This window comes from Carettochelys insculpta, chromosome 24 (assembly GCF_033958435.1).
Source record: "Carettochelys insculpta isolate YL-2023 chromosome 24, ASM3395843v1, whole genome shotgun sequence".
NCBI lineage: Eukaryota > Metazoa > Chordata > Testudines > Carettochelyidae > Carettochelys > Carettochelys insculpta.
Window position 1 is genome coordinate 6,045,752 of NC_134160.1, and position 27,307 is coordinate 6,073,058.

Sequence of the window (27,307 nt, forward strand, 5' to 3'; positions counted from 1 at the left end):
TCTGCTAGGCATTAATAAATTTGAAGTTCATCTTTGGTGCATTTACCTTCTTGTCACAACACAGCTTTAATCCCATGCAGACTAAAGAGATGAACCTCTCTTGAAATAACAATTACACTAACTCTTCTTGCTTAGTTATATGGGGCTTACAGGACAAGAGAGTAAGATATTCACTTATGGCCCTGTTCTGAAACCAGCCCAGCTGAGTATGGAACACATGAAGATGGCTGTTCAGGGATGCTGTGCCAAGGGAGTTGATAATCTCAATCCACTTCCTAGTACACAGATGTTCATATTAGCAATAGCACACAATTACAGCTAGCACCTTGACATCAGAGAAGAGGTCAAAGATTAAATTGAAGTTGTAAACTGAACAAAATTTAACTCTGGTATGGCAGCTCGCATCATCACTGCTGTGCCGCACCTAGATAAACTTGAATTTAGTTTTCAGTGCTGTCTGAAACTTCACAAGCAATGTAAACAGTAGAACAGACAACACTTGAGATTCAATTCCCAAACAGCTCAAATGCTGTGCTCCCCTGGTGCTAAGCAGAACTTATGAGAAGTTCTTCCTTTTCTTTCTACGAAAAAAGGAACCAAAATGGAAACCAGAAAGATCACTCAGAATGAATACATCTAACAACTTATGTATGCAATAACAGTAGATGTCAAAAACTGTTGTCACTGTTTGATCTAATGCTGGCAAGAAATAGTAGGGCTTTAAATAATTTAATTGAGCAAAATTATGTGGTCATCTTCCACATGCTCCCTCTTCCAAAAATCCTCGAAGAAACAAGACAAAGAAAAAGGTAGCAAATTGCGTTTTTGTTTTATTCAGGTTTTTCCTACTTTGCATTTCACCTCTCCCCTAGCAAATGAAATGGATTTAAAAAGCCACTTTAAAACCAGTCAACCCAACTTACATGAATAGGATTGATTTATCTTTATCCCACTTTTCTGTGGTTTTATCATATCTATTTAAGGATTTATATGGCTCCCATCTGCATCACAAACCCATCTCAAGCAATTATCTCTTCATTCCCAGCACGTAGGACAAGGAATGATTTGTTTACAGAAATTATGTTTGCGTTTGAGAGATGGTATGGCCTACTACTTAGTTTTCTCAATCCATTCATTAAACGGATTTTCTTTTTGGTTGCAAACATGGGGACTCCTTCCTGAAGGAGGAAGAAATCACATTTCTTTGAGGGCCTGAAATCACCATATATGTGAGTTATTTCTCTTTACCCCAATAAAATCCAGTCAACCTTAGGTGAAACAAACAGATGTTTACATAGAACCTTATAACATTAACGTACAACACATTTAGAGGAGATGGTGAATAGTGTATCTACCTGAAAGAAAAGGAGTACATTTAGGAGACAATATATAATTACTAAAATTGGATTATGGCCAGGAATACTCCACCAGAAAGTTGTGGGACCTCAGGCCAAAGGATCTTGGTTTTGAGCCTTTATCAAAAAAGATGGCAACTCCTACAAAAAAGCCCCTGGTATCACCCTGGGATGGTAGTCAGTAATGGCTGAAGGAGCAGGGGGCAGCTGCACAGCCAGCAGTGGAGGAAAAGTGGCACTTTGAAGAGGAAATCATGGCTTCTCTCTAGTGCCCCTGGCTCCACCAGTATCCTAAGGCCCATATCACTTGCTGCCTCCTGGTGAGCAAGGGCTGGATGCAACCTGTGGGAGAGGGGATGGGGAACAGCCAGAGGATGCACATACATCGCCTTCAGAATCTCACCTACTACCTCATTCTCCTCCAATTAAACCTGCCTCTCCTTAAGCACGAGCATTCAAGGTTAAATAAACTATTTCTAGTATTTTTCACTGCAAATATACAGTATTTTGGATTCAGTATGTGTTAATAGGCTTTTGTTGGCTAGCCTGGGCACCTAACTACCATTTTAACATAGGAAATTGGAATGCATTTTTCCATAGAAACAAACTTTTGGAACACAACCCGTTCATCAGTTGGGGACTTCCTGTATTTGGCTGGTACAACATATGTGCATTAGGCTTGTCAAAAAGCACAAAAGAATTTTAGCAGAGAGAGATGCAATGCATTTTTCATTGAGTAGATTCTTGAAATATTCTGGCACATTATGCTATGTCAAATCAATTACTATGTAAAGAACCCATATTTCCTCAATCTGCTGGTCCTGCCACTCCATCAGTGGTAGGCATCCTGCAGCTACTGGAACACCCGCCCTTTCTGTGATAAAACCTGCAGCTCCACAATGGGGCTGGTCAGCCATCAAAGGATTCACGCATCGGAGAGTGACATGAAGATGTCCTACTCATTACTGAGTGACTGCCAAGAAGAAGAGACTATGTAAACAATCCAAGATGAAACAAAAAGCTTTCAGATACCGTTGCCATGTCACCTACCATTTTAAAACTGCAGTAAACTTCCCTGACTGTGATAATACAAAGTCACTGAGGTTACTTTAACATAGGGATTTTTTGGAGGGTGGGTGTAAAACTGAATAAATACCACTATCTGACAGAATGAAATCTTCCACTACTTCATGTATGTGCTAAACTGAAGCCCATACAAAACCAAAATAGCCAAGCACGTACCTTCCCAACCCTGCAACACAATGCACAGCAACACAACATCCAGGTTCTTCACGAAATTTGGTTTTCAACAGGTTTAGCCAATCATCAACTATTTGATTTGGGGGTGGTGCTCCATCATCAAATGGCCAGTCCTTTGGGGGGGAAGAAAAGATTAGCTATAAAACTTTTTTATGCAGGGATTACACATTGCTAGAGAATGCAACCCATAATCAATAGTAGGACTAGTAGAAGAGTGGCAAGGAGCGGTACAGGTTTTCATTCAGTAAACGTCCAAATTCTACAATGTTGCTATTAAACTTGTAAATTTCCTAGTTGCATAGGATTCAAAAATATGGATTTGATTACACCACAATATGAAACAAAATAAAAACTGTTTAAACATTTTAAATTAAAAAAACAAAAAAAACCCCAAGAAATTTGGTCTGGTGTAAATTGCTGACAGATACTCAGTTGCATGGACTTTGTGGAAAAAATAAGTAATTTTCTCTGAAATATCACTGACATTTTGTAATTAAAATCAGACTAAACTGTAATTAAATGTATTATCGAAGGAGGAGGATGCATAGAACCATGTAGACTTTTCCCTAAAAGTCCACCACTTCAAAATACCATTTGGAACATATATGCTGCATGGAAAAGTCCAAAGAGATAGCTGCACAACTATTCCACTGGCTCAGCTTGTCCCATTGCAATGCATGGCATCTGATTTAGAAGAGGCATTCATACCTACTTAGCTATTAGCCACAATTACAAACACATGACTCTTACTCATATGCAAAAATACAGTGCTTAAAATAAATGGAAAATTGAATAACTGTGCAGCATCTATGATCTGTTTCCTACTTATGAAAGATTATCAAAAACAAAGAACTGTCTGAATCACATTCCATAAAAGCAACATGGCTATAAGTCAGAATCATATGTGAGATCACTTCCAAACCATTTTCACTAAAGCATTTTTCACTTTAGGAGTCTATGCTTTCTGTTTTAGAGTACTGCATTCTGAAATAATATTTCAAACACTAAGGTGAGCCCAGGTTTCAGTCTCTTCTCAGAAACAACAGTGAAAGGAGTCTTCCTTTAGCCCTTGACTAAGAACTATGACTGTCATGCAGTACCTTGAGGATCCTGAATTCATCTCTCCTCCCTCAAGAGTCTTGCAAAGATATGCACAAACTGGAGAAGCACAAAGCTACTACGCTCTTGATTTTGAGCTGTAACAGTACCTAGCACTGTGACACTTTATGGTTAGTCCATTAGGCAAAATGGCACTTAAGGGTAGGTGCTGTCACCTGCTATCAGTTCCAAGAATAGCCATCAAACACCTCTGTAATTGTCAGTATTTTTATTATAAACTCCATTTTTCAAGGTTTAACTTCTCTATTAAATACATGATCACAGCACATTTTTACAGAAGACTTCAACTCAAGATCCTCCTTCAAATATTAGTAGTGTGAAAAATTGAGAATGTACAAGTCCGCCCCATCAGAGCTACTGAAACTGAAAGCTTCATTTATCCCAAACAATTCTGCAAGTGATTAATCCAGAATATGGTTGAAAGGCCTGACCCTATGAGGTACTTAGCACTCACAGCTCCTTTGTCAATAAGTGGTGTGGAGTATAAACTCCTACAAAAGTTATGTAATCCACAAGCACACACAAGAGTATCCATACTTATTTAGGACCAATGCTGTTGCCACAGTAGTCAGTCAAAGACTAACTTCCCTGGTTTTAGTAACAGAGAGAAAGCTGTGCCATGCTATATACCATCAAAACAAAAAAACAGTCAAGTAGTACTTTAAAAAGACTAACAAAAGAACGCATTATTAAAGACCTACAACCTAACCTTCATCAGGATGCCAAACTCTAGAAGGCCCTAGGTGACAGGCCTGTTCTCTCCTACAGACAACCGCCAAACCTTATGAGGACTCTCACCCACAACCACAGTCTCTACCGCAGGAACACCGGTCCTGGAACCTTTCCTTGCAACAAAGCCCGCTGCCAGCTTTGTCTATATATCTATTCTGGAGATACCATCACTGGACCTAACCAGGTTATTCACAGAATCATGGGCATGTTCTCATGTTCCTCAACTAACATCATATATGCCATCATGTGCCAACAACAATGCTTTGTATATTGGACAGACTTCAAACTCTTAGACAAAGAGTTAATGTGCACAAAACAAACACTCCTGATCCACAAACCAGTCAGCCAGCATTTTAATGGAGTGGGCCATTCTGTTAATGACTTAAAAGTTTCCATATTACTGAAGAGGAATTTTCACAACACTGTTGAAAGAGAGGCTGCTGAACTCTCTTTTATATTCAAATTTGACACATTAACACATGGTTTGAACCAGGAGGGGAATTTTCTGGGTCATTATAGGGGCTCTTTGCATACTTGGCTTAATCTAATTCTTGACTCCCTCCCCCACCCCTTCTGCCGCTCTACACTCTGATTTGCTCACCTTGATTTTTTTTTCTGATTTGTCCACCTTGATTACTATTTTTGGTTCTCTGTGCCTTAAATATTGAGTCTGTTCTGGTATGGCCATGGTCTGAAGCAGTGGGTCTGTCCCACGAAAGCTCATCACCTAATAAATTATTTTGTTAGTCTTTAAAGTGCTACTTGACTACTTTTTTTGTTTTTGTTTTCCCTGGTTTTGTATCCCTGCCCATCCTGGCTAACAGTTCTTGATAGACCTATTCTCCATGAACTTTTCTAGCTCTTTTTTGACCCCAGGTTTAGTCTTGGCCTTCACAACATCCTCTGGCAAAGACTTCAACAGACTGACTCTGTGTGTTGTGTGAAAAACCATACTTCATTTTGTTTGTTTTAAACCCCTGGCTGCCTATTAATTTCATCTGGTGACTCCTAGTTCTGCCATTATGAGGAGTAAATAATACTTCCCTATTTGCTTTCTCTACACCAGCCATGACTTTATACACCCCATACCGTATCCCCGCCTCCCCAGTCTCTTTTCCAAGATGAAAAGTCCCAGTTTTATTAATTTCTCCTCATATGAAAGCTGTTATATACCCCTTATTTTCATTGCCCTTCTCTGTACCTTTTCCAGTTCAAACATATCTTTTGTGAGAAGGGGCAACCACATCTGCACACAGTATTCAAGAGGTGGGGATACCAAGGATTTATATAGGGGCAATACAATATTTTCTGTCTTATCTATTCCTCTCCTAGTAATTATCAACATAGTTAGCTTTATCGACTGCCGCAGCACATTGAGTGGATGTTTTCAGAGAAGAAACTACAATTATTCAAAGACCTCTTTCTTGAGTGGTAAGAGCTAATTTTGACCCCATTATTTTAGAGAGAGAGAGAGAGAGTGTGCGTGCGTGCGTGTTCTGTTTTTCAACGTCTATTATATTGTATTATCAACATTGAATTTTATCTGCCATTTTCTTGCCCAGTCTCTCAATTTTGAAAGATCCCTATCAGGGATATAATAGAGAGTATCGAGTTACACAATTAACCAATAAACATCTGCTTATTCATTATCACGGCCTCCTGCTCCCCAGTAAATAAACAGCAGCTGGCTCAACCTCTATCCCAACTTGAGCTGGGATCAGGCAGCTCCCCCTCCACTGCAGCTCTGAATTCAAAAGGTTGACCCAGCATTCATGCCAGCTGGCACACATGCTACCTCACTTCTGTCCCCGCCATGGGGATTGGGCTCTCCCCACCTGCCCAACAGTGAAGAACCCAATCCCCATCTGGGGATAGAGGCTGAATTAGCCTATGTGCTGTCTTAGCTTTTTAAATGCAGAGTGGCAGGGGTCAGGGTGGGGACAGAAGCTGAGCCAGCCGGCGTGCCAGCTCAGCCTTTTAATGAAGAGCAGCAGCATGAGGGTCATATGGGGGGTGGGGGGCACAGTTAACCAAGTAAACAACAGAAATTTTGGCACTTACTCGGTTTCCAGATTACACACACTAACATCCTTAATCCCTACGTAGTTCTTTGCTGTCTGATTTGTACTTATCTTGAACAGTTTTGTATCATCTGCAAATACTGCCACCTCACTGCTGACCCCTTTTTTCCAGACCACTCATGAGTAGGTTGAACAGCGCTCACTCCAGTACAGACCCCCAGGGGAAAACCACTATTTACCTCTCCATTATGAAAACTGACCATATTCATTCTTACCATTTGTTTCCTATTTTTAGCCAGAGACTGAAGCATGGAAGAATCTGTTCTTATCTCATGACCGCTTACTTGCATTAAGAGCCTTTGGTGAGGGACCTCGTCAAAGGCTTTCTAAAACTCTACATCCACAGGCTCCTTCACCTGCCTGTTAACTTGCTCAAAGAAGCCTAATAGATTTGAGAGGCATGACATCCATTTATGAAAAGCATGCTGACTCTTACCAAACAATTGTGCTCCTTTGTGTCTGATAATTCTGTTCTTTACTATAATTTTAACAAATTTGCCTGGTACTGAAGTTAGGGTTACAATTGCTGGGACCGCTGTGAAGTTTTTTTTTCTTCTTCCAATTGGCATCATATTAACTATCATCCAGTCATCTGGTACATAAATCCCAAAGATCCTATTATTCATTCCAGCCTCCAATTTCCTTGATTTAGTCTCTTCATTGCATACACTTGTTTACCGACACTAATAGTTCAAACAGGCTATATCTAATTCTGCAGTTCCCTAATTTCTCACCATGCCATCTGTCAAAGCAGACTCAGTAGCTGCTACATTCCAACATCTTTGTCTTTCTTATCACTTTATCACCTCATATCATTGAAAGAGTTTGAGCTTTGCTAAAATGCTCTGTTTCAGGAGTTTCATAGGGCTTTTGACCTCAACAGCTCTAAATAACAGATGCTAATCTCGATCAGGCTGTGGTTTTAACCCTCATTATTTTTGCAAACAAATACTACCTTTAAATAGTTTTCTCAACCAGCTGGTAACATAGCACCATTTCTGAATAGTAACAGAGAGGTAGCCATGTTAGTCTGTATCCTAACAAAGGCGAAAAAGCAGTCACGTAGCACTTTAAAGACTAACAAAATAATTTATTAGGCGATGGGTTTTTGTGGGGCAGACCCACTTCTTGAGCTCTGGGGGAGGAATAGCTCAGTGGTTTGAGCATTAGCCTGCTAAACCCAGCGTTGCGAGCTCAATCCTTGAGGAGACCATTAAGGGATTGGGGCAAATAGATGTCAGGGATGGTGCCTGGTCCTGCCAAGAGGGCAGGAGACTGGACTAGATGACCTCCTGAGGCCCCTTCCAGTTCTAGGAGATGTGTATCTCCAATTATCTATCCATCACAAAAGCCTGTCACCTAATAAATTACTTTGTTAGTCTTTACAGTGCTATATGACTGCTTTTCCATTTCTGAATGTTTACAAGGGCTTGCTTTGAAAGAGTTGGTTTCAAGAGGGCCAATCAGCTGTGGGTTATCCTGTTGAATATTGACAAATAGGACCCTGAAGACACCATTGTGACGTATTAACTAACAAAGACACTATCGTGGCTGGAATTATCTGGCTCAAGTAAGACAGTAGCAGCAAATCTTCTGTCACCTCCTGTTTTCTGATGTCTGGAGGACTTGTTCCCTCTGCTGTTTTTCTCCTGCAACAATAACATGCTAGAAGCAGTTACATACTGAATGCAAAGAGAAGGCTAGTTATACAGGACAAGTGTAACAAACATAAAGGATCCAGTATATGTAACTTAGAATTAAAGATATGTAGAATATTGTGAGTGCTGAAGACAACACGAGTTTCAAAACTGATACTCGATCATCCCTGCAGAAGCACTGGTCCTTTTAAACCTTAACTGAAATTTTCTCGTTTTCTACTTAGCATGATGTATATGCCCTGTAGACTAGTCATTCTGACCAAAACACCACTATGCTCCTGTAGAGTTTTATGACAGCGACACACATGCACATCAACAGACGTGTGGAGGCAGAAGGAAACAAATTTCACTTCTACTAAAAGCAGGACTGCTTAGGAGCCTGTGCTCATCTTGGGCAGTTTGAGTCCCAGCAGACGTGACTGACTGCTATAATTTATTCACTTTGATGCTTCTCTGGAAATACTACGCCTAACAGTTGTGCTGGAGCAGGGAGGATCATCCCGCAGACACACTTCAATGCAGCAGTAAGGCAAGAGGCTCCCCACAAGCCTTGTGTTGCATTCAAAGTATGGCAGTATCCATTTCTGAGCTTTTTATTTTGAAGTCCCATATAAGAGTGGGATCAAGCAGAATAAAAACTATCCCGCATATACAAGGTGTGCAGAGTTATGTGGCTTTTCCTCCAAATTTCCAATGGCCTCTAGCCATAAAAATGAGAGGCAATAGAAGACAAACTCCTCCTCTTAGACAAGGTGCAGCTTCAGGGGTCACAGTGGTGAGACTGATGGGTCACTTCAGGTTTTTTATTATATTGAAAAGTCAAGAACGACACACAATAGCTATTAACATGCACTGCCTCAAAAGTTAACAGCGGCCTCTCTCCTTGGCTAGAGACTCAACTAATGAAAATTCAACCTAGCAGTACCAAGCAATACCAGATTTCACTGTGTAAATCTAATCTTAAACCCAATTACAAAATTATATCTCCTGAACAACTAAAAGCTACACGTCACTTACAGCTGAGCCCACTAAATGCTACAGCCAGCTGAAACTCTGGCCTACAACAGAACATCGTAATAGTTCCACATGTCAAATATAAACACCATGTAAAATTATGGCCATTTCTATTAAAATCATCGAATCATAGCTTCAAGGCAACAAAATCAAGTGAATGCCAGGAAAGCGACAATAATATCTTTAAAGAAAAGTTAGTACCTGTGAAATGTACTCAGTAGAAATGGAAGTCTCAGTTTTATGCAGTTTTACCCCATCAATGTTACCCATGTTTTAAAGACACTACCTTTAGCAATGAGAAGTCACTCTTTACTCTGTGGCAGCCAACAGCAAAGCCATTTGTGAAATGATCACTGGTTATAGGTACAGGTGTTGAAATCACCAAAACAAATCACGTAGACTGAAGAGATGAGGGATGTAAAATCCTGTTTAATTCACGGGTTAAATGCCAGGTTTAACGATTTAATCGATTAAATGAGTCGGGAGGGTGAGGGGGCTGGGGAGGCACTGCCACACAGGGGGACCGCTCCAGCCACAGGCCACAGCAGGATGGCCTCCCTATCCACTCCTCCCACCTGAGGCTGCCATGGACAGGGCTACTCCAGCAAGGCTGGAGCACCCCGACCCATGGCAGCCCTGCAGGGCTAGAGCAACCCCCTGCCTGCAGCAGATGGAGGGCTGCTCTAGCCCATACTGGTTAATCATAACCTTTAACATCCCTAGAACAGTTAACTTTGTCAGTACTAATCTGATCCATATTCAGATCAGTGACCAAGGACAGACAGCAAATTATTTCCTGAGGTACTCAGACCTCTATGAATAGAAGCTTCTGTTCTAACTAGGACACCTGGTAGTCGTAATAACACCAACAACAACAAAAGAAAAAAAAATCGGCTACATTTCACAAAGTTACGAACAGTTTACTGAACAAGCACATCAAAGTGAGCCCTCAATTGTTAGAGTAATGCAAGTCATTATCAGGCAAAACATGAATGCCAAACATTACTGGACCATCTGATTCTTATTTAATGATTTTTCAGTTCAGAAAGAATTTTAAAAGGAGAGACTCACTAGAACTTGGATTCCTTCTTTTTCAACAGGAGCTTTATCATACGTGGCATCGCAAACTCGCACCAAAGTTGTCACTCCATACTTCTTCAGCTCCTTTAAGAGCAAGGAAAGCAAACAGATGAAGCATACTGCCACAATAAGGAAATCACAGCATTTTTCAATGTTAACGAAGCCAAATACACATGCTATGCTGAATCAATTGCGATGTATATTGCTCTGCAGTTCCATGGAGGAAAACAGATAACAGAGGAGCAAGGATAGAGCCAAGAGTCTCATCCTAAGCTAGAAGGATGCAGTCTTCACAGATATTAGGATGAGTATTAAGAGGCTGGGGGAGGGAGCGTTCCCTAGAAGCTATGAGCTTGTGTGGCTGCTCAGAAGAGAGTCAAATGCCACCCAGCTGATTAGCAGAATGCCTACAGGTAGATTTTGTTTCTACTGGTGGTGCGTATTTGCACATGCATCAGTGCACATAAAAATTTAGTCTACATATGGATGGAAAAGAGTAGCGAGAACACTGGTGGGAGGGAAAGGGGAAGTAAGAAATACCTCATCAGTCTCACCTAGAGTACAAGGTCAGAGTGGGAAACTGCTTTAGAGGTATGCATATGAAACAGCAACATTAAAATAGCTACTTATCCCCTGCATGCAGATTCTTCTTCTCTTTATTAATAGAAGCATGGAGCTGTCTGCCTGAGTTAGCGCTAAGACATTTTGAGACAGGGTGGAAAAAACACACACAGAAAACCATATTCTACTGTCCTTTTAATGTACTATACTTAGCATACCTTGCTAGATAAATAATCAGGGGGAAAAAAATCAAACTAAAGTGTCTCCAGTTCATTCTGAAAGTTCAAAGAGCAAACAGCATTTCGTCCTGTATCATGAATGGCTCTTAATTTTATCTTTGAACTTTAATACCACATGCACTGTCTTATCCTGGACCCAGGCCCCTGGACAAGGAATTAGGAATATAATCCATAATAAAACAGAACCACCGCATCAATGGCAGAATCAGGGTTTCAGTCCAAATTAACCTTGAGTACCTGAGCTGACTGTTGACCGAGAGAACATCTTTCTGGAAAGGTGAAATCATCTTGATAGGAAAACTCCGTGTCAGATTACACAATCTTATCACAATGGAAGAGATCTATTAGATCAAATCTTCCCCGTCACGGGCACAATATAGTCTCCCAAAAGGACTTACAAAATATGCCAGGGTTTGCAGCAAGATGGAACGTCATAGTATGCTGTACCACTGTGTCTCTGGAGATGTCTATTTCTGAAAAGTTTAAGCTTCAGTTTTAAAGAGTGTTTTAAGACCTTATGGTTTGTACCTCACTGGGCCAGCACCCTGGGACCCGAGCAGCTCCAAACTACGAAATTTACCAGACCAGGGATGGCCAATGCCAGGCTCTGTGGCTGCCACCATTGACTGACTGCCAGGCTCTGCTTTGGGGGCAACAAAAGGAGACAGCATTGGCCAAGTGGGCATTGTGGGGCGGGGGCAGACACTCAGGGGAAGAGGCATGGTGGCTGCAGAACCCTGCCGCAGGAGGGGGGCTGCCTTTGACCGAGCGAGGAGGGACAGAGGGTTGGGAACTTAGCAGGATGGACGCAGAGCTTCAAGGGAGCAAACCAAGCCTGTCCACCAGCTATGGGGCTCTGCAGCCACCCTACTTCTCCCACTCCCTCCCTGAGCTTCTGGCACACCAAAAGCTCTGGGAGGAATTGCTGGGCGTGGGCTGTCTTTATACCATAAGTGCTGCAGCCTGGGAGCATACATGTGGAAGCCAAACTATAGAGTCAGGAGCACTGAGGTCAACCATGTATAGTAATTTGCACATAACCCACTGTACAGGGGAAGTAACTCCATTCATCTCAGTTGAGTCTAAAGGTGCAGTTTAAAAATGTTATCACTACTGATTCCATTACCAGAAATGGTCATTCTGGGATTGGAAGGGGAGTTTGAGAGGACTGCTTTTTTAAAACAAATTAAAGTTTGACCCCTATATCTCTTCCTGTTGATATAGATAATCCATCTCCTTTAGAAGCAGTGGTTCAGTCAAAAGAAGAATTCTGTGAAGCTAGTGCTATCTACACTAGGGATGTAAAATCCTGTTTAACTGGTTAATGAGGAATGGGGCTGCTTCGGCCAGGCTGGAGGGGCCCCACTCAGAGCAGCCCCCATGGCTGGAGCACCTCCTGCCCACAGTGCGAAGAGGGCTACTACTAGTTAACTGTAACCAGTAAGCCTCACTTGTTTAGGATGAGGCTTACCAGTTAACCACTAACATCCCTAGTCTACAGAGGAGTCAGGTTGGCTTCACTATGTCAGTCAGGGCATGGATTCTTCACGGTGTCTGATCCATGAAGCCGAGTCTACCTAACTGTTTAGTGTAGACTTAGCCCAAAAGAAGTCACGTTTATGGGCTCCAAAAGGAATCCCATCCAGTTTCTCTAAGTCAAAATATGATCGAAGAAAGGAAATCATCAAAAGCTTCCTTTTACAGAAATCAGGAGAGCTTTAAGCAGTTTCATGAAACAAAGTACTTGACAGTTAAAAAAAGATTAAAGCTTTAAGCATGAAGAGTATTTTTGATAGAATCACCCATAGCCAAACTGCATTTCTACTGCTGCTGTAGAAATTTCAAAACACAAGGAATGGAAAAAAATATACTGCTGTACTTGGCTACCTTACCTCTGTGAACTTGTTGAGGGTTGCATTGGTTGGGTTGTGCGTGATCAGAAAACGCATACTCTCATAAGTAATCTCCACTGGGGCTGGACGGTTCATAATGGCAAACAAAAAATAGATGGGGGGGGCGGGGTGGGGGGAAAATCAATAACTCTTGAAAAATTCCACAGCAGAAAACATTAAAAAAAGACGACTAAAATGCCTGGGATGGATCAAACTCTCTTTATTGACTTCTTTGTTCTTTAGGATTTTTCACTTCAAGAAAGCCAGGTTTGGTTTAGAATCGACTTGAATTAAATTTAGGCCTCAGAAACTGCAGGTGGTATCATTCAGATTTCAAAAATTCTGACTACATGCAAGACTAGGCAGCCTGTACTACATTTAGGCACTGGTGAGGCAAAAAAATAAGGACAGATCTTCTCTCCACTTCGTTTTCTTGACACTTAGTTTTGCTTGAGTCAGTAAAAGGAATATGCTTCCAATATGCAGAAGATATCCCATATATTGAGGGTGACCGCTGTGTTTGGAGTCTTCAAGGCAAAGTGATTTTGGTACGTAGAGCACGCTCACTTGTCAGCCAGGGTGCTGTGCTGGGCCTGGCAGAAATCTGCCCTGACACTCAGAATCGCCATAAATGTGTGACGTATATTCCAACAGAAAACCTAAGAAAAAAAAATGTCATATTTAAGAGATATTGTTTCTCTTGACTGGACAGTGCCAGTGAATACAATACACCCAGAAACCTCAACATTAAGCATTAAAAGAAACAAGTCTGCTTTTGGAAGTACTTTGATGTACCCAATCTTATCTTTTACTGTAGTACCACAAAGCAGTCCTGTATTATGTTCTATCTTTCAGTATGATAGGTGACACATAGTCTACAAAATCTCACTTAATCAAAAAGCTAAGTGGCAAGTGAATGCCAGAACTGGAGAGAAAATATCACCGCCATTCATTCATGTAGCTCATAATTAAACATTTACAACAGAAAACAGCAGACACTGTCCAGAGCCAAACATCTGCATGCAATTTGGTAAGTTCTTGGAGGATACGCCCATCAATGGCTATGAGCCCAGGCAGTCTGAGATGCAACCCTGTGCTCTTGGTGTCCCTAAACCTCTGACTGCATGAAGCTGGGCTTGGATGACAAAGCAAGGACCACTAAATAACTGCCTTTTTCTGTTCATTCCCACTGAAGCATCTTGCATGGGCCACTAGTGGAAGAAAGGATATTAGGCTGAAGGGATCATTGGTCTGATCTACAGTGGTCATTCTTTTGTTCTTTAACCTGTAAATCAGCCTCTCTTTCACAAACTATTTACGGAAGTTCACTTTCAACACAAACGGCTCGATAACAGAGTTTCACTAATCAGATCATCACTTCCTTCAGCTAAATATCAACAACACGAATAGGAAGCAGACAAACAACTGAACTGCTGATGTTTCCTAAAACAGTATTCAGAACACAAAAAGTAATGGAATACAGCAAAAAATCTAATTCTATTTTGGATCAATGCTAATCTCACCAAAATCAGTACATTCATCAACGGTGGTTATGTCTACACTTGAATCACTACAGCAGCGGAGCTGCAATTCCATCATTTTAGTGCTTCAATGTAGATGCTCACTAGTTGATAGATGTTCTCCCGTCACTATAGTTAATCCACCTTACAGAGTCGGTATCTGGGCTGATGGAAGATATCTTTCCCTAATCTCATGCTGTCTACACTGGAGGTTACCCATCTTAAACCTCTCACAGGGCTATAGATTTTTCAGTGTGGATGAGGCCTAAGAAAATGAAGAGTATGGAATTATAGGCTGAAGTGGCAGTGACACAACTAAGATTGTTCAATACTTCTAAGACTTTGCTTTAACTTTCTTTTAACTTTGCCAAACATCAGCCATTTGGGATTAAATTTTCTATGCTGGCTGCTTGGCTAAGGCTGGGTTTTTGTTTTTTTTTTGTTTGGTTTGGGTTTTGTTTTTTGTTTTTTTTTGAAGGGTGGGGACGGTTGCCCACATTAGAAACATTGTACATTTTGCTGAGATATTTTGAAGTAGGGTCCTGACTTTTGGCCAGGGGGGTTGCCTTTATGTAACAAAAAAGATTTTTGCCATTCTGGTGAAAACATACCAAAATTAGGCCAAGTTATACAACTACATGCTGAGCAGACTTTAGCGTTTGGCAACTACGTTCTCTGAAGACCATCTGCACATTGAGTATACTCCAGTCCTGAGCTGCAAGGGCTAAGTAGACTTCCCAACTAGTCTTGGTTTTGCTGGCAGAGCTTATGTTAGTTTCTGTGGCTAAATAAGATACCAGGAAAAGCATCTTCTGCCAGTATAAACTCCATCTTTATTAAGGACTTTGTCAATACAGAAATATTACTAAAAGCTCACACCTGTAACCAAGATGGTTAAACCAGCAAGTGTTTCAGTACGTATCTGACTGAAATGCCGATGGGTGAAGGGAGCCAGGCGAGGCTCCGATGGGACATAATCCAGTTGGAACCCATCTGAAACCACAAGCTCATTTCAAAGGCAACCAAACATTTAATGGTAAGAACGTTTCATCACTACCAACTGTATCCAAGTTTGCAATAAACAAGAGATGCACCATCAACTCGTGCCACATATAAAAGTCTCATGAAGGATTTTTTAATACTACAAGATGTAGCAAATTTAATTCTGCCATGAAGTATATAGACACAGATTTACCCCACTGATGGAGGCAAACTAAATGGGCACACTTAGTAACAAAATGCTAAGCAAAAGCAGCAAATATGCCTTTTAATGCTCCTTTCAGCACCGGTACAGGATATTTTTGCCTGATTGTTATTACGCACAGAAAACAGGTTGGTACTTCTTTTCTTGGAGGAAGTTAGCAAGATTTTTGGAGAAGTATGATGACAGCAGGCAGAAATGTGAGGCGGGGGGACAATTATTACCCAGGTTTTGGGCTTCCTCTGATATCATCATGATAATCCAAGATTTTGCCTAGTTGTCCTGCACTCAAAAAGTCAGTAATCATATTCCTTTTGTAAAAATAGCAGAAGAGAAGTTTTAAATAAAAAAAATTACTTCTTTGTACAAACATTAGTTAAGAGCACCAAATTTTGACCTGTAGACTAGAAATTCAGCTTTACCTAGTGGATACAAGGCAAACAAGACGAGCAACATCTTATCTACTATGAATAATTTCAAATAGAGTTTGTTCATCTATCTGTCCATTAGTCCACCTGTGAGACCACTTGCTCAAGAACATCATCTAAATTGTAAGAGCTACGACCATCAAATTTGAAATGCAGCTTCCTCTTATCCTAATTTATACCAATGTCAAGGTCAGGAAAACTGGATGTGCCTGGAATCAGACTGTTTTGCATAACATGGAAAAGGAGGAGGCTGACAGGAAGGACAGTTGTACTGCAGCATGACCACAAGGGACCAGATGCATCAGGAAGAGTGGCCAGCTGGGGCCAGGGCTCGCCATGCTACCAGCCACTGGCCCAGTTAAGTGCCCCCCCCAACTTAAACACCTCCCCCTGGCCCTCAGCCACAGCTCCAGACAGTGGGGCACCAACCAGCAGCCCTCCAGGAGCTGGGAGATGAGCATCACAGCCTGCCTCCTTCCCCTGAGGAGCCCCAACAGCAGCTAGGATCAGGACACACAGCTCTGCCCCCACCCCTGAAGGAGCCAACGAGTGGGGGCTGGCATCTGCAGTGATATCCTGCCACAGGCAGCCATAGTGAGCCCTCACACACTCCTGCCCCCAGCCCCACCCATCCAACCCCCTGTCCTGACTCCTGACCCATCACTACCTGCCCTGAGCCCCTGAACCCCTTCCATGACTCCTGCATCCCCCACATCACCAGCCCCCTGCCCTAAAGGACCTGAACGAAGCTGGGTAAATTGTCTAGTTTCAAATAAAATAAACTTTTAAGCTAAAGAAAATAGATGCATAAAAAACACTAAAAGCTATAGAAATGTGACAGCAACTTCTTTTTTAAAGTAGCTTAAGCAATGGATGAAAATATAAAAAATGAAAAATTGATATCTGACAATCACTAGCCTCACACATGAACACATCACACGACACAACACATGACACATTAGCCTGACACATCAAAATGGCTAATTCAATCAATTAGGAGATAATCATAAGTTTCCCAAAACCCAAACTCTTAAGCCACATCTACATGGGCAGCTTCTGTCAACAAAACTCACTGAGTGTCTACACAGTTAAAGCACTCCTTATCCTGCTGATAGGAATAGGGATTTCGAAGTTCCTGGGGTCCTTTCGAAATGAGCCCCATCTGGGCAAGCTGCGTGGCAGCGAGCCGCAGCAATTTTGAAGTGCCACAGCTGCCTGCATGCTAATGAGGCTCTAAATATGTATTTCTGCACTTCATTAGTAATCTTCAAAGTGGCCATTTGCATGGCCATTTCGAAGTTTTTGGGCTAGTGTAGACACGGCCTTATTGTTCTAAAGCCACCCATTCTGTCATTCTTGAAGCACATGACCGGTATGAAAGGAAGGAGTCTCCTCTAACTTTATTTCAATTATCGTGGGAGTTGCAGCTACATACAGTCACTGGGGTCATACTTCTCCCATTCAACAGTAAATCTAAGAGTTATTCTCTGTTTCTTTTTCCAGGATAAGAGAAACATCTGCAGAGTCCAATGTTTTTATTACAGCACACAAGAGACAGTATGTTCTAGTGAATTAAGCATGAGACAGAGTCAAATTCAGAGTCCTAGTAATGACTTTACAGCAGCTCACTGAGTGACCTGACTTAGGCCATGTCCATTTTCCAGGTGCTATAGCAGCACCACAGCACAAATGCTTCCCACAGTGATGGAAGTGGTTTGCTTGTTGCTGTCTGTAATCCACCTCTCTGAGCAACGGTAACTAGGCTGACAGAAGAATTCTTCCATCAACCTCAATGCATTTACATTAGGTGTGAGCAACCAAAATACCAAGAGCCATTTTTTTTTAATTCAGTAAAACACTCAATAATTCAAATGCCACAATGCACGTGAATGAGATAGTCCTTAATAAATAACATCAAACCATACTTTTTGTAACCCCCATTTTAAGAACAGCGCATATACAATGATTTGTAATGCGGTGCATGTTTACTGCAAGACATTCACTGTTTATCGAAAATAATCAGGAAGGGTTATTTTACTTCGCAATTATAGCATTAGGAGCCACAAAGAAGTCCTTAAAGAGCCTCATGCAGCTCCAGACCCATCATTTGCAGACCCCTGGTCCACGCGGACAGATTTTTCACGCTCCAGAGCACCGTAGCTATGTTGACTTAAGGCTTAGTCTATGCTTAAAAGTTACTTTTTTGTTTCTCAATTCATCACCTGTAAAATGGGAACAATAACCCTATAATACTCCCACAGGTATAATACTCCCACAGTAACTGTTTATTAAGTTAATATCTGAAGAATGAGTTGAACATGGAAAGCAGGGATAAATCAATTATGTGTGTGTCTAGGTCCAAATTTGTTGTTTAAGTTTCAGTCAAAGTTCAGACTCCAAAAAAAAATAATAAAAACTCAACCACAATAATGGTAAGTAGGTAAAAAGACTGAGGATCTCATTCAACAGCATCTGATGTTAGGGTATTTGACCTGCAGTCTGCCTGTTGTTTACCCCTGCTATAGGTCATGCTTTTATATCAAAATTGGCAGGCAAGAGTGGTACAAAGGGGCAAAGCTAGAGATGTCTGCCCTGTAAAGGGAAAGAAATGGGTTACAGATAGTTCTAGCAAGAGGTGGGTGTACAATGTATGCATCAAGTCAGGATCTCTGGAGAACCATGGAAGGGCAGGTCTCTTTGCTCCCCTTTCCTGGGTCAGGGTCTCCAGAGAGCCTGACCTCTCTGCTTCTACCTTCCCTTCTCAGATCAGGTTCTCAGGGGAATATGTGGGGGAAGGACCCTGTGCTTCCTCCTTCCCCACAAGATTCAGGTGAGCCAAGTGGGGGCCTTTTTTTTTTTTTTTTTTTTTTTTTTTTTAAAAACACTCCCCCTTTCTCTCAGGTCAGGATCTCTGGGAAGCTGTGTGAGAGACAGGTCTCTCCATGGGTTAGATCTTTTGGGGGAGAGGTCTGTCTGCACCTCCTTCCCCATCAATGTCTTTGGACAGCCCAGATTATAGTGAGAAGGCCCCCTCCTTCCCCATCTCTTTCTAATTACTCACGTTCACCTAATTTCCTTCTCTTTTCTGGAGAAGAGGAGATAGTGCTTTAGGTTTCCTCAGTTCCTGCAAAGAGGTAGCACATCCATGGTGCTAAAGCAGCAAGCCTCAGCAGGCCAACAGTCCGGCTGCACCAAGATTCAGGTCTTCAGCCCGCATGGGCTTCAGCCCTGAGAGAACTGCACCAGGACTAAAGCCACTCACTGTGGTGCGGAAACCCCAAGTCCTGGCATGCCTTGCAATCCACTGAAAAGACTTGGGTGGTTTTAATTTGGCCCATTGGCCACCTATTAATTACTCTTGATGTAAAGCTTTGTATTTCATGTCTGATGAATGATTTAAGGATGTGAAACTGTTAAATATATAAATATTTTGGAAATTATACTGTACACAAAGTTATATAAACATCTAAAGATTATTTGTTTATCACTATTTATATTTGCCTCCAAATTGTTAAAACCCATAATAAAAGGGAACAAACTTTATCAATGAAACATTTGTAAGAGTTACAGAAATCAGGCTAGGAAAAACTGTATTAACCTGCATTCGAGATTAAAAAGCTTGTAACTCCAGACAGTAAATTTAACTACCTTTCACTCTGCCAGTCAAGCTATTGACCGGAATGAAAATATAACCTAGCTACAATCTCAATGAATGCCACAAATGAACAAATGAGGTAGCTTTGATTCCAAGTTTTTATTCTTCAGAAAGAGGGAAGATGAAGGTGGATGGGTACCAAAATACTGTAACTAGATTGTCTTATGAATAATTAAGCACTGCGATAAGAGGCAAAAAGATACCCAAAACCTCAGCACTACAGTGAGCTGAGACAGTTTTCCTACTGACATAGTTTTGCTCTTTAGAATCTCTTTTAATAAGCTTAAAGCATTTGATCTGGCCTAAAAAGCATCTTTATTGGCTAAATTACATGCAAAAATATTGCATAACTCTTGCAAGTTGTATTTAAAAACAGACAGAAGAAGATCCTTACATTGGCCTCTAAAGCAGCAGTTCTCAAACCGGGGGTTGGGACCACAAAGTGGGTCAACAGCCTGTTTTAATGAGATTGCCAAGGCTGGTGTTAGACTTGATGAGACACAGGGCCAAAACAGAAGCCTCACTGCTGGGGACCAAACCTAAAGGCCTTTAGCCTTGGGCAGCAGAGCTCAGGATGCAGTCGCCACTCCTAGGCTCTGAGGTATGCAGTTTTGCTGTCAGAAAGGGATCAGGGTGCAATGAAGTCTGAGAACCCCCTGCTCTAAAATGTTATTTAAAAAATGCTACATCACTTTTTTTAGATTAACCAAAAATAGACAAATATTATTCTTGATTTGACAGACAGCAGGCAATGTTAAATGCGTGAATTTTAAGTATAAAAATCAAACGTACATGCCATTGCCAGAGACTACTTACTTTACCCATGGCTACCTAACTCAAGTCCTTCAGCTATGCAAAATCACTTGTACTTAGCCTGCACAAGATTAGCAAAATATTCCTCATGACAAGCAAATATCAGCAATTGTAAGGAGCTGCCTGACTTCACCACCCGCTTCCAAAACCCACATTTACAAGTGCTCCCCTTATTACATCAAGACAGTTAAACACATTGCAACAGCTGCAACTTCCCAGGATTGCAAGATACAGATAACTCTGGGAAAGGTTACTTGGATCACCTTTCAAAATAATCTAGCACACAGGACGTAAAGCACAACCTGGCAATTGGCCAGTCTACATTAAAAGAATATCTTCAATATGTTTGAACTGTACCTTGAAATCCAGTTTAACTTAACGCCTTGTGTTTAGCTGAATTCTACATTTGATAGTCTTTTAATGTTGTTACTTAACAGTCATGAATTGCTGAAAATGCTCTTTCCCTCCCTCTCATAAAACTTAATCCTGTGTGTAACACCTACATACTTGCAATAAGTTACATGACGCTGTTTTTGGGTGGGGAGAGGGAGGAAAGGAGGTTGAGTGATAAAGGACTTGTATACTAGAAAAACTGCAATTCTCATTTATATTGTGGCCTACTAGACCTCCCTTGTAATTTCAATTGACTGCATCACACTTCACTTCCTGTCCCCATGTAGCACTGCTACATTCCACTAAATGTGTGGTGGAGGTGAGAAATGTTAGTGCTACACGGTTTGCATGTAGTGCACTTGTAGTTTATGTTTTGGTCCCAGGAAGAGCAGCTCTGTATGGCTTACAAACTTCTCTCTCACCAACAGAGTTTGGTCCAATAAAAGATATTACCTCACCTGCCTTGTCTCTCTAATACCACACCAGCACATTCTGAAGTGCCTTGAAGATGCTGCTGGATACAAAAGGTGCTTTGTAAGCAAAAGATTTTATATGGATTCTAAGAGTTCTCCAATCTAGCCAAGTATAACACAATGGACAAACATGCAAAACTCAATTTTGTGACAGTTCTTCTCTAATGCTGTCTGACTATATAGAGAACAGAACACTAGTGCTATAGTGTCTTGGAAACATTCTTATACGTAATCTCTAAAAGAAGCTTGTTCATAACGATACATGCCTCGAAAGGGGAGAGGTCAAGACATTCTATCTACAGTTCCTCACTACCCACCACTCCTGTGAGTTCCCTAGCAGTTTGCTGACAAGATCTGCTGATGACTCACTCATTTCCTTTCGCTTGAGCAAAGTCACTCTGTTCTTTGCCCTAAAAGTAGGCAGGCTTACCTCAATTTTCTGATTAAGAGAGACAATTTAGCCAGAGCAAATAAAAGCAGCCCGGTGTTTATTTCATGAGACAACGCTCTCTGATCTGGCACTAATCTTGCAACAAATTTCACTCAAGATAGGCAAAAGCACTTGCCTTTCCCAAATTTGACTGAACTCAAACAACTAACACAACCAACACCACAGAAACTGTTTAAGATGAGAAAAACATCTCTGTTCATCAGTGGGAAATGAGCTGATTCTTCATTTGGATTTCCAAAGATAATCTAATGACTACAAGCTTTATCCAAAGGAGTTTCAAGTGTGCTGAGAGGCAGAAGTCACATCATGCTGTTTTAAATAACTATGTTTTTAACAACCCTCCTTTCTAAAACCAGCTCAGAGAGGAACTGTATTTGAATATTGTTTAAGTGCAATTCCCAGACATCTCCATCTGGGCTCCTAAAAGTGAAAACACCTTCAAAATAAATCAGAAAAACAATGAGTCCATCTAACTAAGATGAACTTAAAAGCTACTATGTTCAAAATATAGAACTGTGTTTAAACAGCCAAGAAAAAAATTAAAATTACCTTAAATGACATTTTAGATAGTCTCCTTATGTCAAAGTGAAATTTGTGTTTGGTTTTAACAGCCTACTCCAAAATAATGGTGCTGAATTGAATAAACATTTTTTGCACCCAGTACCATATTTTGGAAAACTAGTAAATTAACTTCCCTAACAACATAAACCATTTTTTTTAAGATTCAAAAGGACAAATAACTCAAATGAGAAAAACAAACCCCTCAAACAGGAAGCAAAAGTGGCATTTTCACAACATTAAAGCAAAAGAGTACAGATATTATTCAGCAGATAAAGTTGTAGTAGGAAAACTTAATTTCTTGTATTTTATTCATTTCTCTTTCATTTGTCCAATACATCAGCACAGACAACAGGAGCTTAATCACATCACTTAGGGATGTGGCTTTTCCACATCCTTGAGCAATGCAGCTGGGCTGACCTAACTTGTTAGCATAGACCAGGCCTATGAGTTTATCCTGTCTCTACTGGAAAATTAACAATGTATACTGAAAAGATAAGTGCCAAGAGTGCACATACGGAGCGCCATGTTTAATCTCCACTGAAATTTATCATATAAATTATGCTTTTAATAGACCATTTTTAAAATTCAAAGACATGCACAACAGTGCTTCAGGAATAGCCAGATTTTCTGTATAACAGACCTAAAAGAATGACTGCTTAAAGTAAAAAGGATGGAAATGAGAACATGACAGAGGTATATAAAACAAGGATCAGAGAGAATAAGACAGTACTCCCACTGATACATGTGCTCATAAATCACAGAGCAACACCAATGAAACTGAGAGGGCAATAAATCCTCATAAAGGGAAACTTTTTTTAAACATCCCATCAGGTTGTGCATTGTTAAAAGATAGGGTCCTACCAAATTCATGGCCATGAAAAACGTGTCACAGGTCATGAAATCTGCCCCCCCCCAAAAAAAAAACAAAACAAAACTGGGTGTTTTGTGTGCTTTTATCCTATGCGATACAGGTTTTTATAGGAGGGAAAACTGAGTTTCTTCAATTAGAGGGCCTAACCCAAAAGGGAGTTTCAGGGTGGGTTGCAAGGTTATTTAGGGAGGCACAGTATTGCCATCCTTATTTCTATGCTGCCTTCACAGCTAGGCAACCTGGGTCGTGGCTGCTCTCTGGGGGCCCACCTCTGAAGTAAGGGTGGAAAGCAACATCAGGCCATGCTATCCTTACTTCTGCAGAGCTGGAATTTTGGCCAGCTGCTGCCAGAATCTGGCTGCTCCGCTCTGAAGGCAGCGCTGACCCCAGCAACAGCACAGAAGCCATGGTAGGACTGCCACAGCCCCTGGTCATGACATCCTGGCAACCCTTTCCCCACTCCTTTTGGGTCAGAAACCCTACAGTTACAACACTCTGAAGTTTCAGATTTAAATTGCTGAAATCACAAAGTTATTTTTCAAACTCTTATGATCATGAAGCTGACCAAAGTGGACACTGAATTTAACTAATAATATGACCTTGACACCAAAGTTTAGTATTCTTAAAAGGAGACTTAGATGTTTGTTTTTATATGTAAAAATCTATTTTAAAAAAATTAAACAATCATGCTTCAAACCTTAAATCATCCACTAGCTGAAGGGGATAAGAAAAAAATTTATCAGTGGCAACAATATTTTAAATTGTCAATCGTGAGGCGTCTTATACCCCTGTCTGAAATATCTGACATTGGCCGTGTCTACACTAGCCCCAAACGGCCATTTAGAAGTTTACTAATGCAGTACTGAAATGCATATTCAGCGCTTCATTAGCATGCGGGCAGCCACGGCACTTCGAAATTGACGCGCCTCGCTGCCACGCGGCTCGTCCCAACAGGGCTCCTTTTCGAAAGGACCCCGCCTACTTCGAAGTCCCCTTATTCCCATCAGCTCATGGGAATAAGGGGACTTCGAAGTAGGCGGGGTCCTTTCGAAAAGGAGCCCCGTCAGGATGAGCCACACGGCGGCGAGGCGCGTCAATTTCGAAGTGCCGTGGCTGCCCGCATGCTAATGAAGCGCTGAATATGCATTTCAGCACTTCATTAGTAAACTTCAAAATGGCCATTTGCGTGGCCATTTCGAAGTCTGGGGCTAGTGTAGACATAGCCATTGGCTACTTTCAGTCAGGGTACCTGCCTATGCAAGTATCAGAGGAGCAGCCATGTTAGTCTATTTGCACAAAAATGAGTTCTGAAGCACCTTGCAGACTAACAGATTTATTGGAACATACACTTTCGTGGGCAAAGCTCACTTCATGAGAAGCATCTGATGAAGTGAGTCTTTGCCCATGAAAGTGTATGATCCAATAAATCGGTTCATCCGCAAGATGCCACAGAACTTCTTGTTTTTTGCCTATGCAGATGACTGGTCTTAGAAACATAGGAATTGCCATGCTGAGTGTTAAAAAGATAAACATCTTAACCCCGAATCTCCAAGCCCTAAGGAGCTGCATTTTCAGGGTTCAAACAACAAAATTTACATGGTGACATACTGCACTTTTTCAACAATTTAGCAAGAGTACCAGACTAACTTGATTAGAATAAATACATTTAAAAGTAACAAAGACTCATTAGTTTAGCATGCCTTACAATTGACATTTTGCTTCCCCCAAAGGCAATCAAAAAGTGCCATCCTAAAGTTTGCAGAAACTATCCAACACTAAAATAGTTCTAAAGTATCCAACAACTCATTCTGGTCATCTACAGACTCTCTCATCGAAACCCAATTAAAAAACTGCCTTTTATATAAATGATCTACAATGCTGATTCTCCCTGGAAGAGGGAATATCAACAACTATACATTAATTAGTCCTCTCCCAGAGGCCTCACAACAGTTAACCAATACAACATTCCACCGGGGCAAAGTACAGAGGGAGACTGCGTTCATAGCTCTGACATAAAACACAAACCCTACTTTCTGGATGGAAAACTGACACAATCAGAGGTAATTACAATCAAAACAAAAAGCAGTCAAGTAGCACTTTAAAGACTAGCAAAATAGTTTATTAGGTGAGCTTTCGTGGGACAGACCCACTTCTTCAGACCAGAGCCAGACCAGTACAAAGTATGACATTTACACTCTGTTTCTGTCAGACAGAGAGAGGAGATTTGCAGGTAGAGCTGTTTCTCATTCATTGAAATGCATTCCAGCAGAGCATTCTCACCCACCCATATTTATATTCCTATCTCTTGTCAAGCTTTCAGTCTATAAAACAGATCATTTTTTGTCATCGTTTGGGCTTACAGAAGTCAAACATTTCTATACTTTGAGTCACAGAGTAGTTTTTTTTTTGAATACTACTGCAGTTCTGAGTCAGAACCTGTGCTGTTCATTCAACAGGGGGGAAAGGGTGTCACAAGCCATTTTCCATTTACACAGGAGTTTTTGAGAAAGTCAACTTTCTTCCCACCCCCAACTGAAAGTGCCCTGAGAGAAAAGCAGCTTGTGACTAATCATGCTAATGAGCCACAGGAGGAGTCACCAGCACAATTCAGCAAAACCACCCCCTATCTCCCAGCCAAAACCACTTCTCACAGCACCTTAACTCCCACATCTGCCCTCTGCCATACCTCCAGTGTGCCTGGACCAGCCTCCTCCTCCTCCCTCCAGGGCCTATGTAGACTATGCGACCCTCCGCCTACCATACCACCCGCTGCCCCAGCACCGTCAGGGGTGTCCAACACACCCCTCCCCTGGCCAAACCTGTGCAAGCTGCCCCCCCCCACCATCCTGCTCCCACTCCACCCCCAAACTCCCACCCATGCAGGCCACCCCACAAGCAGCCCTCCCGTGGAGCCCCCAGCCAGGTTTGACCCCTTACACGCTTACAGATGGGAGAATGATCACAGCATGAAGCTTCCAAGGGACTCACAGATCCCAAGACCAAGGCTGCCTCCATCCCCTCGCACCTTCCCCCAGATCCCCCAGGCTCCAATCCAAGCCCCTCCTTCCCCCAGGCAGCCCCCACGTACCCCAGCTTTCCCCAGGCTCCGAGCCAGGCCACTCCTTCCCCCCAAGCCCAGCCCCCGGGCTCGATGGCAGCTTCCTCCCCCCGTACCCCGGCTTCCCCCCAGGCCCCTCCTCTCCCCCCAACCCGCAGGGCAGCCCCCCCCCCAGTATCCCAGGCTCCAAGCCGGGCCTCTTCCCCCATCCCCTCAGCGCAGCCCTCCCCCCTTTACCCCAGGCGCCCCGCAGCCAGGCCCCTCGCCGGCACAGCCGCCTCCTCCTCACCTGGGAGCGCCCCCCTCTCCCCTCCCCTTGGCGCGGCCCGGCCTCTCACCCTGGGCATTGAGCGCGGCTGTGTCCGTCCGAGCGGGCCCGGCACCTCCCACACAGCGGGCAGGGAGGGGGCGAGGCGGCGGCCGCTCTGCCGGCGGAGGGGGAACGACGAACGAGACCGGCCGGCTGGAGCCTCAGAGACCGCGAGCGCGCCCGCCTCGTCCGCCGGCTCCCCGCGGGAAAGGGCTCCGCCTCGCACGCCCACCCCGCGGCGCGATGGCATAGCCCGCGCGCGCTCCCCCCCCCCAGTCAGTATTGGTATGGTCTCCCCCCCAAAAAAACCGCCATTGGTATAGCCCGCCCTCCCCCCAACCCCGCCATTGGAACGACCCACTCAGTCACTTCCCATCAGCCTCGGTACGGGTCTTTCCCCCGCAAGATGGCAGGATGTGGCCGCTCTTACCTCCCCATCAGCATTAGTACGGCTCATTCCCTCCCCCCAGCCTGATATTGGTGTGGTTGTCTACCCTTAAAAAGCAGCCTTGGAATAGTCCCCCCCAATATGCAATTGGTATAACCCATCCCACATTGGACTAGCCAGTTCCCGGCCAATTC

At 42.4% G+C, this 27,307-nt stretch overlaps 1 protein-coding gene across 3 annotated transcripts in view; it reads right to left on the minus strand.

Moving 5' to 3' along the window:
* The window catches only part of PTP4A2 (protein tyrosine phosphatase 4A2), a 32,571-nt gene extending 5,589 nt beyond the window's left edge, over nucleotides 1-26,982 (minus strand). Inside the window, exons 1-4 of one of the 3 annotated variants that reach the window (XM_074976302.1) lie at nucleotides 26,754-26,890; nucleotides 12,992-13,650; nucleotides 10,291-10,383; nucleotides 2,598-2,728 (exon numbers count right to left, since the gene is read on the minus strand). In XM_074976302.1, the coding sequence (XP_074832403.1) occupies nucleotides 2,598-2,728; nucleotides 10,291-10,383; nucleotides 12,992-13,087 (320 nt within the window). In that variant the 5' untranslated portion in view covers nucleotides 13,088-13,650; nucleotides 26,754-26,890. Of the gene's footprint in view, nucleotides 1-2,597; nucleotides 2,729-10,290; nucleotides 10,384-12,991; nucleotides 13,651-26,704 lie in introns of all 3 variants that reach the window. The other 2 variants (XM_074976303.1, XM_074976301.1) reach the window with 2 other exon arrangements.
* Nucleotides 26,983-27,307: the final 325 nt, after the last annotated feature.